The 10,165-nt window shown below is 47.2% G+C and overlaps 3 protein-coding genes across 3 annotated transcripts; all 3 read left to right on the top strand.

Annotated features, from left to right (window-relative positions):
• Positions 1 to 915: 915 nt before the first annotated feature.
• Positions 916 to 1,273, top strand: LOC122764917 (ataxin-8-like; the record flags this gene model as incomplete). Its single annotated transcript, XM_044018918.1, has 2 exons — positions 916 to 1,062; positions 1,124 to 1,273. Coding segments are annotated over 2 exons (297 nt in total), but the record flags the coding sequence as incomplete, so codon positions are not given.
• Positions 1,274 to 1,381: 108 nt separating this feature from the next.
• On the top strand, positions 1,382 to 7,758 carry LOC122764918 (trichohyalin-like). Its single transcript, XM_044018919.1, has 9 exons — positions 1,382 to 2,509; positions 2,733 to 3,263; positions 3,885 to 4,268; positions 4,479 to 4,631; positions 4,727 to 4,876; positions 6,515 to 6,571; positions 6,678 to 6,740; positions 6,821 to 7,056; positions 7,150 to 7,758. The coding sequence occupies exons 1-8, from the start codon at positions 1,382 to 1,384 to the stop codon at positions 7,043 to 7,045; spliced, it is 2,691 nt and encodes an 896-aa protein (XP_043874854.1). The 3' UTR covers positions 7,046 to 7,056; positions 7,150 to 7,758.
• A 703-nt stretch (positions 7,759 to 8,461) lies between these two features.
• On the top strand, positions 8,462 to 10,095 carry LOC122764919 (rootletin-like; the record flags this gene model as incomplete). Its single annotated transcript, XM_044018920.1, has 4 exons — positions 8,462 to 8,618; positions 9,512 to 9,716; positions 9,810 to 9,947; positions 10,018 to 10,095. Coding segments are annotated over exons 2-4 (357 nt in total), but the record flags the coding sequence as incomplete, so codon positions are not given.
• Between the last annotated feature and the right edge of the window lie 70 nt (positions 10,096 to 10,165).

The following is a 10,165-nucleotide window of genomic DNA, read 5'->3' on the forward strand; positions in this document are numbered from 1 at the left end:
AGTCTGGATTAACGTCTTTAATCCTGAATTTATGGTCTTTGATCCTGGATGTATGGTCTTTAGTCTTGGATTTATTGTCTTTGGTCCTGGATTTATGGTCTTTAATCCTGAATTTATGGTCTTTAATCCTGGATTTATGGTCTTTGGTCCTGGATTTATGGTCTTTAATCCTGAATTTATGGTCTTTGGTCCTGAATTTATATAGATTTATGGTCTTTAATCCTGGATGGTCTTTGGTCCTGGATTTATGGTCTTTAATCCTGAATTTATGGTCTTTAATCCTGAATGTATGGTCTTTAGTCCTGGATTTATTGTCTTTGGTCCTGGATTTATGGTCTTTAATCCTGAATTTATGATCTTTAATCCTGGATTTATGGTCTTTAATCCCGAATTTATTTATGGTCCTTGATCCTGAATTCATGGTCTTTGATCCTGAATTTATGCTTTTTAATCCTGGATTTATGGTCTTTGATCCTGAATTCATGGTCTTTGATCCTGAATTCATGGTCTTTGATCCTGAATTTATGCTTTTTAATCCTGGATTTATGGTTTTTAATCCTGAATTTATGGTCTTTAATCCTGGATTTATGGTCTTTAATCCTGACTTTCAGAGAACTTGAGCTGGAGACATCATCACAGCAGCGACAAAGATACAGAGACAAGAGAGTGAGTGACCTGTGATAATGTGTCCATAAATATTATCATATGAATGAATGAATGATGTCATCACCACTTCCTCAGTGTGAAGCTGCTGCTTGTGAGGAGCTGGAGGAGGTGAGGAGGAGGACGGAGGAGCAGGAGGAGGAAGAGCAGAGGGAGGAGCAAAAAATAGAGCAAAGGGGGGAGCTGGAGGAGGTGAGGAGGAGAGAGAGGCAGCAGAGGAGGAGCAAGAGGCTGCTGAAGGAGGTGAGGAGGAGGAAGAAGCATCACAGGGAGAGCAGGAGGCAGAAGGAGGAGCAGCAGAGGCAAGAGCAAAAAGTGCAGCAAAGACAAGAGGAGCAGCAGAGGGAGGAACAAGAGGAGGAGCAAAAGGAGAAACAGGAGGAGCAGCAGAAGGAGGAGGTGAGTGTGTGTGTGTGTTTTCAGTCATTTGAAGTTTTTCACTAACTGTTGTTTATTGTAGATCGACCGTCACCATGACGACAAGATGAGGAGAGCTGAGCTCAGGGAGGAGGAGGTGAAGATGGGGGAGGAGACACAGAAGGACGGAGAGATGGAGGCACTCTGTGAGAGAACTGAGAGATTAGAAAGATCAAAAGAGGAGAGGGAGGAGGAATTGGAGAGATGGAGAGCTAGAGTGGAGGAGGTGGAGAAGGAGAAGGAGGAGCAGAGGAGACAGAAAGAGAGACTGCAGGATGAAAAGGAGGAGGTTGTTGGACAAATGGAGGAGATGAAGAAGGAGAGGGTGCAGGAGGTGGAGCTCCTGATGGTGAGGCTGAGTGTGGCACAGGAACAGTGTGAGGAGATGAAGGAGGAGGTGCAGAAGAAGGAGTGCAACCTGGAGCATCAGATGAGCGCTGTGAGGGAGAGGGAGCAGGAGGTGGAGGAGCTGAAGGAGCATCTAAAGCTGGTGGAGGAGCAGGAAGTTGAAGGAGTATGGGAGGTCCAGGAGGTGACGGCGAAACTGAAGCAGACGGAGGAGAGGGAGGAGCAGCTGGAGGAGCTGCTGAGAGAAACCTGTGCTCTCCTGGAGAAAGAGAGGAGTGAGGGAGGAGACAAAGACGAGAACATCTCCCTACTGACCAGGGAGCTGCAGGAGGCGCAGGCCGAGAGTGAGGAGGTGAGGAGGAGAGTTCTGCAGAATGAGGAGGACAACAACAGGCTGAAGGAGGAGGTGAAGGAGTGGCAGGAAAATGTGGAGCTCGGCACAAGAGAAGGGACCAAGCTCAGTCGCCTCCTGAAGGAGCGGGAGGAGGAGGTGCAACAGCTGAAAGACTTGTTAGAGAGAGAGGAGGAGAAGAGGCAGGAGGCGGAGGAGCTGAGGAGAATGGAGGAGGACAGAAGGAAGATGCTCGACGTCAAAGTGATGGAGGTGAAGGAGCAAAATGGAAGGCTGGAGGAGAAAGTGAGGGAGGTGCAGGAGGAGCTGGAGGAAGAGAGGGAGGTGCTGAAGTGGAAGGAGGAGGAGAAGAGGAGGCTGGAGGAAAAACTGAAAGCTTTTGAAGAGGAGAGAAAAGGAGAGGAGGAGGAGCTTAGAAGGATGAGGGAGGAGAAGAGTAGGCTGGAGAGTGAGCTGAGACAGAAGGTCAAAGAAATGGTGGCACAGAAGGAGGTGCTGAGGAGCAAAGAGGAGGAGGAGAGGAAACTAGAAGATGAACTGAGGAAGGCCAAGGAGGAGCGAGAAGAGTTAGTGATTAGCCAAAGGGAGCAGCACCTCCTGGGGGAGGAGAGAGGGAGGGCCAGGGAGAGAGAGCAGGAAGAGGAGAAGGTGGGCCTCCTGGTGGAGCAGAGGAGGAGAGAGCAGCAGCTGAAATTGCTGAGGGAGGAGCTACAAAGAGAGAGAGATGAGGTACAGGAGGAGCAGAGGAGGAGAGAGCAGGAGGTGACATCTCTGAGGGAGGAGCTACAGAGAGAGATAGATGAGGTACAGGAGGAGCAGAGGAGGAGAGAGCAGGAGGTGACGTCCCTGAGGGAGGAGCTACAGAGAGAGAGAGATGAGGTACAGGAGGAGCAGAGGAGGAGAGAGCAGGGAGATCACATCTCAGGGAGGAGCTGAGAGAGATGAGGTACAGGAGGAGCAGAGGAGAGAGCGGGAGGTGACGTCTCTGAGGGAGGAGCTACAGAGAGAGAGGGATGAGGTACAGGAGGAGCAAAAGTGGAGAGAGCAGGAGGTGACATCTCTGAGGGAGGAGCTACAGAGAGAGAGGGATGAGGTACAGGAGGAGCAGAGGAGAGATGAGGTAACAAAGGAAACAACAGCTAAGATCCAGGAGAAGCTGAAGAGGACTGAGGAGGAGGTGACCAATCTTAAGCAGGAGGTACAGATGAAGCAAACAAGGAGGGATGAGGTTCAGCTGGAGTTGAAAATGGAGGTGTCTGCTCTCAGAGAGGAGGTACAGAAGGAACAAAGGGAGAAGGAGGTGCAGGAACAGCTGGAGATAATCAAGGAGGAGGTCACAGTAATTACAGAGGAGGTGTACAAGGAACAAAGGGAGAAGGAGCAGATGCAGGAGGAGCTAGTGAAGATAAAGGAGGAGGATCTGAGAGGAGAGGAGCAGAGTGAGGAGGTGCAGGAGGAGCAGCGGAGTGTTCTGCAGAGTCAGGTATGAACAAATGTCCCCTATAGGTGAAACTGAGTCATTACACAAGTTAGAGTCATGTGACCTCGTGTTTGCAGCATTAGATTAAAATCTCCAGATTAGAATCTCCAGATTAGATTAGAATCTCCAGATTAGATTAGAATCTCCAGATTAGAATCTCTATATTAGATTAGAATCACCAGATTAGATTAGAATCTCCATATTAGATTAGAATCTCCAGATTAGATTAGAATCTCCAGATTAGATTAGAATCTCCAGAAAATTCTTAAAAAATCTTAAAATGTGTTAAATTTACAACAAAGGAATGTTTCTCTTCTGTATGCTAAGCTAAGATAAGATAAGCTATCTGTTTACAGACTTGATACTAACCTAGCTAGCTACTATAATAAGTTAGCTTCTTCCCTCTTTTTCTAGTTAACATTGAGCTAAATTTCTTTATGGATTAGGCTCAGAAATGTTAGCTAGCTTGTTCACTCTCTGTTAGCTGTTAGCAGTCTTAATGCTAACCTCTTTAGCTGGTTCCATTTGTTAAGCGAGATATTTATGGTTTGAATGCTAAAAATTAGCTAACATGTAAGCAGAAGTTGTTATGCTAACTCCATTAGCATCTGTTGTGTTGTTCAGGAGAGCCACGCAGAGGAGGAGTGTCTGAGGAGTGTTCTGAAGGAGGAGGTGGAGGTCAGAAGGGAGAACCAGAGGATTCCGAGAGAGGAGGTGCTGCGACAGAGAGGAGAAGTGGACGAGGAGAAAACAGAGGAGGCAAGAATGGAGGCTGAGGAGCGGTGGAGGAGCAGAGTGAAGAGGATGGAGGAGGAGCAGGAGGTGAAGTTGAGAGCTCTGCTGGGAGAAAACCAGATGCTGAAGGAGATGAGGAGTGAAGGAGAGAAGGAGGTGAGGAGGGATGTGATGGAGAGCAGGGAGGAGATCAGAGTCACGGCGCCCATGTTAGAGGAGCAGAAAACACAGGTGTTCTGTGTGCAGGAGGAGAACGAGGAGCTGAGGAGGCAGGTGAGACAGGAGTGTGTGTGTGTGTGTTCTTGTCAGTGTATCTTTGTAAGGAGCAAAGAAACATAAAAACCACAGGAAGTGAAGTCCTCATAACTTTAAAGTCTTTTTAGGGATTAAGACCTAGTTTTAGAGTTAGAATTGGGATTATGATAGGTTTAGGTTCAGGATTAAGATTAGGATCTGTGTGTGTGTGTGTGTGTGTGTGTTCAGGTGTACACTCTCACTCAGAGGACAGAGGAACTGGAAGGCGACAGGAATCGTGTTCGATTGGCTCTGGAGAGAACTGAGGCCATTATAGTCGGCTACGAGGGGAGAACCAACCAATGGGAGCGGAGCACAGGGGCGGAGTCTAATCCAGACCTGGTGAGTGTGTATCTGGTTGGTTAAAAAGTCACTTCAGGTGTTTGTCTTCACTTGTTGAGCTGGAGCTGTGTGTGTGTGTGTGTGTGTGTCAGCAGCATGTGTCAGACAGACTGACGTCTCTTCATCATCACGTTGCTGAACTGGAGCTGGAGAAAACACAACAGAGCAAGAAAATCTCACATCTGGAAAATCAGAGAGAGAAACTGAAGAGAGAGAGGAAGACACTGAGAGACACACTGAGAGAGGTACACACACATACTGAGAGAGGTACACACACACACACTGAAAGAGGTACACACACATACACTGAGAGAGGTACACACACACTGAGAGGACACACACACACACACACACACCGAGAGGTACACACACACACACACACTGAGAGAGGTACACACACACACACACTGAGAGAGGTACACACACACACACACACTGAGAGGTACACACACATACACACTGAGAGAGAGCTACACACACTGAGAGAGTACACTCACACACACTGAGAGAGGTACACACACTCACACACACGCACTCACACACACACTGAGAGAGAGGTACACACACGCACACACACTGAGAGAGGACACACATACACACACTGAAAGAGTACACTCACACACACACACTGAGAGATTTACAGAGAGAAGTACACTCACACACACACACACTGAGAGAGGTACACACACACACACTGAGAGAGTACACACACGCACACACTGAGAGAGGTACACACACATCACACACTGAGAGAGGTACACTCACATACACACACTGAAAGAGGTACACTCACACACACACACACACTGAGAGATTTACAGCACACTGAGAGAAGTACACACACACACACACTGAGAGAGGTACACTGATACACACACTGAAAGAGGTACACTCACACACACACACACACTGAGAGATTTACACACACACTGAGAGAAGGTACACACACAAGTACACAGAGAGGTACACACACAAACACTGAGAGGTACACTCACACACTCTGAGAGAGGTACACACACACTGAGAGCACACACACACACACTGGTACACACACACACACTGTACACACGCACACACACACAAGACACACTGAGAGAGGTACACACACACTCACACACACGAGAGATACACACACACACACACTGAGAGAGACACACTCCACACACACACTGAGAGAGAGGTACACACACACACACACACACACTGAGAGAGAGGTACACACACACACACACACACATGCACACAGCACACACACAAGCACTGACACACACTCACACTGAGAGAGTACACACACACACACACCCCACACACACACACACACTACGCACTCACACACACACACACTGAGAGAGGTACACTCACACACACACTGAGAGAGGTACACTCACACACACACACTTAGAGAGGTACACACACACTGAGAGAGTGTACACACACACACACTGAGAGAGGTACACTGAGAGACACCACACACACCTGAGAGAGGTACACTCACACACACACACACACACTGAGAGAGGCACACACACACACACTGAGAGGTACACTCACACACACTGGAGAGGTACACTCACACACACACACACACTGAGAGGTACACACACACACACACTGAGAGAGGTACACACACACACACACACACTGAGAGGTACAAGCCACACACACACACACACACACAGAGAGAGGTACACACACACACACACACTGAGAGGCCAGTCACACACACACACACACTGAGAGAGGTACACACAGAGGTACACACACACACACTGAGAGAGGACACACACACACACGACACTGAGAGAGGTACACACACACTCACTGAGAGAGGTACACACGCACACACACACACACATACACACTCACACACAGTTGTGTTGCAGGTGGAGAAGGAGCGTCTGAGGCTGAGGCAGCAGATGATGGACAGCTGCAGATCTCAGGTCAGATTTTAAATTCAACGTGTTGAAGATGATGAAGATGAAGATGGAGGGAGGGAGAGTGATTCAGTAACATTGTGTGTGTGTGTGTGTGTGTGTGTGTGTGTAGGTGTTGACAGACACCACAGAAGAAGAACACCTGAGGAGGAGAGTGATGGAGCTGGAGGACCAGGTGAGCTGCAGCACTCAGGAGTAGCTGTGCCTGTGTTTTGCGTTGCCATGGTGACACTGATGCTGTCTCCTCCCCCTCAGGTCAGTCAGCTGCATCTCTTATTGGCCGTGGACCAGCCTCAGAGGGCGGAGTTTATCCACAAGTTCCTCGGGAACAGCGAGTGGCTGCTCTCGCTGCGACACGAGCTCAGGGATTCGCTGGCCGTCGTCACTCACCGTCCAATCGCGTCAGTCCTGGAGTCGGAGGCGGAGCGATTGGACCGCAGCCTGAGGGAGGAGGAGCTAAGGATGACCCTCAGCAAATAATAACACCTTAAGTAAAGTTTCAGTCAGTTCTACTTTTACTTTGTTGTTCATTATTGGATGATTAATCACTCAAATCATTTAACTCTGCTTCATTGTTTCCACAGGACGTCGTCGTCCACAGAATATTAACAAACCAGGTACGACCTGTTTACAGCGACGCGGTGTCGAACTCACAACCTCGCCCTCAGCAGCCATTGTCTCAATACCTTCTCCAGAGGAACCAGTGAAGGTTGCATGACCTACAACCACTTCACTTCCTGGTTCAGGACCTGTCCCATGAATGAAAAACCCAGTGAGGTGAGACTGAGGAGATGAGAGGGTGAGGACAACTGTGAGTGAGGACTTCAACCAGTAGAGGGCAGCGTTGCACCTCTGAGTGAGATCGAGCAGAGGTTCCATCAGAATCAGAATAGCCTTTATTGTCGTTATTTTGTGGACAACGAAATTTGGGATCCATGATCTCCATCACTGAGAACCTGGACCCTCCAGGGTCAGGATGAGACTGAATGTGATGGAGCAGGTAATGCAGGAGTTTTCTTACTCCAGCAGGTGGCAGTAATGAGACATCATGTTTGTTTTAAATTATATTTTTATAAAAGTGATAACGTTAAATGTTTTTTTGAAGCTCATGAGATACAAAAGTCTCTGTGTTAAACAACAAAACTCTGAAAAAAATCACAACAGAAGGGTTTATTTTTATATATTTTGTTTATATTTATTATTTTGAACTGTTTTGTTTTTTTAAATTGTTTCCTTTTGTAAAGTTGAGTCAACACCGAGTACAAAGACTTTCATTACTGGTAATAATGTTACTTTGTTGCACTTTGTGAGTACATGACAATAAAACTTGTGACTCGTGATCCCATTTGATTTATTTTTTTAAAACTATTTTCCAGGATGTCCGCACACACACCCACACACACAGCGTGTATACATTGTGTTATAAATTGTTTATATTTATAAGGTTCCACTCTGTTGTTCCTTTTCAACAACAAGTATGTTAGCATGTTAGCACAAGCCTTTGCTTTCTTTAGGTTAGTGTTTCCCAAACTTTCCATTTAAAGATGACAAATGATCGAAATGAACAACATGAAAACATGATTTAAAACATGAACGCAACAGAAGAGGACAAGATGGAGGCTGTGGCGACCCCTACAGGGAGAAGCTGAAAGTCACATTTATTTACACATAAATCTGAAGTTAAATGTTGGAAAAATTCTGCAATTTAGGACCTAAAATTGTTTATTTTTGCAAATAAGATCATTAACTAATTATTTTGTGCTGTTTAAGTTACGCTTTTTATTCAGTGTTTAATGTCCGACATTTTGTTTATATGGTTTACAGTGACAGCGGTTCGCACTGAGCACCTCCAGCCGACAGGAGTCGCTGTGTGACGGTGAAGCCCGCAGTGTCGTGTGTTTCCGGGGTTAAAGCTCAGGTGTCCCGGTTTGAAATCGCGGACTCTTGCGTCTCTGGTGTAAACGCTGCTCTAAACTTTGCTCTGAACATGTTTTTATTTGTATTTTTTCCCCCGCCGGTGACGTCATCATTAGAGCTCGCTTTGCGGCTTCAGGTAAGAACTTTGTTCACGTCGCCGTTTCCTGTGTTAGCATGCTAACAGGTTAGCTGGTGGCTCCAGTTCCTCTCAGTGTTGTTTATGTTGTTGTTGTTGCGGATTAACAGCGGAATTAACAGTTGGATTACAGCGGTTCATGTGAGTTAACCCGGGTCCGCCTCTGAAAGTGACCCGGGTTAAATCACAGCGTCTCCACAACCGATAGCATCTGAAGACAGAACTAAACATAGTTTGTTTCTGAACTCCGCGGCTTCCGTACTTTTCTGTTCTTCACTTTCCATCATGCGTCTTTATTTTATTTTCATATTGTCTCATTTGTTTGTAACGACACTAGTGTAATAAAAAAAATAATTGTCTGTGGTTGCGGTCTCCCTTTAGGGGGCGCCACAGCCGATATCTGCCCAGTCTGTTGGTGGATGTTAAGCATAGATCATTATTTGGCAGTCAGTCTGTTGGTGGATGTTAAGCATAGCTCATTATTTGGCAGTAAGTCTGTTGGTAGATGTTAAGCATAGCTCACTATTTGGCAGTCAGTCTGTTGGTAGATGTTAAGAATAGCTCATTATTTGGCAGTCAGTCTATTGGTGGATTTGTAGAAGTCACAGCAGACCAGCTGTTGTCCTCTTGTCTTCCTGTCCTCATTTCCACCTTCTCTGTGGTCATTCCTCTCCTCTTCAACATCCTTCAAGTCCAGTATTATCACAATCCCTCCTCAGATTACCTTATATCATCTGTAAAGATCATAATCCCTGGATTCTTTTTCAGGGCACATTTGGGGGCGGGTTAGATTACGCACAATGACTTTCATCGTGCGTAATTCAGTTTTCATTCTCTCTGACTTCTTACATATAACTAAACAATTGACAGATGTGGTTTCGCTGAATCAGCAGGAAGTCCATCAGTGATCGATGACTCGGCGTCTCTGGGACATGTCGTCGTCTTCCGTTCTGCAGGATGGACACTGAGCTGCTGCTTGACCGGCGCGACGAGCAGGTGGGGCTTAAGCGGGAGGTGTGTCTTCTGCAGGAGGAGCTGGCAGAGAGTCGAGCGGAGAGGGAGGAGCTAGAGTCCAGGAACAGAGCTCTGAATGACAGGGTGAGGAGGAGGAGGAGGAGGAGGACGAGGACGACGATGAGGACGGTCATGTAATCCATCAGAGTGAATGACAGCATGTCTCTCTCTCTGCAGCTGTGTCAGTCAGTGTGTCCCTCGGTCGGCCTCTCTCTGCATGTGGAGGCTGAGCAGAGGGAGTGGAGGAGGCGGGTGAGAGAGGGGAGAGAGAGGGAAGCCAGACAATCTCTGCTCATCCACCGATTGCAGAACAAGGTCTGTGTCTCACCTGGTCTCACCTGGTCTCACCTGGTCTCACCTGGTCTCACCTGGTCTTGTCCCTCAGGTGGTGGAGTACAGAGAACGATGTCAGCGCTTGGAGCTTCAGCTTCAGGATGAAAACACACAACTGATCAACACTGAGGTCACTGATACTACACACACTACACACTGATACAACACACACTACACACTGATACTACACACACTACACA

Source organism: Solea senegalensis, unplaced genomic scaffold (assembly GCF_019176455.1).
Source record: "Solea senegalensis isolate Sse05_10M unplaced genomic scaffold, IFAPA_SoseM_1 scf7180000017765, whole genome shotgun sequence".
Lineage (NCBI taxonomy): Eukaryota > Metazoa > Chordata > Actinopteri > Pleuronectiformes > Soleidae > Solea > Solea senegalensis.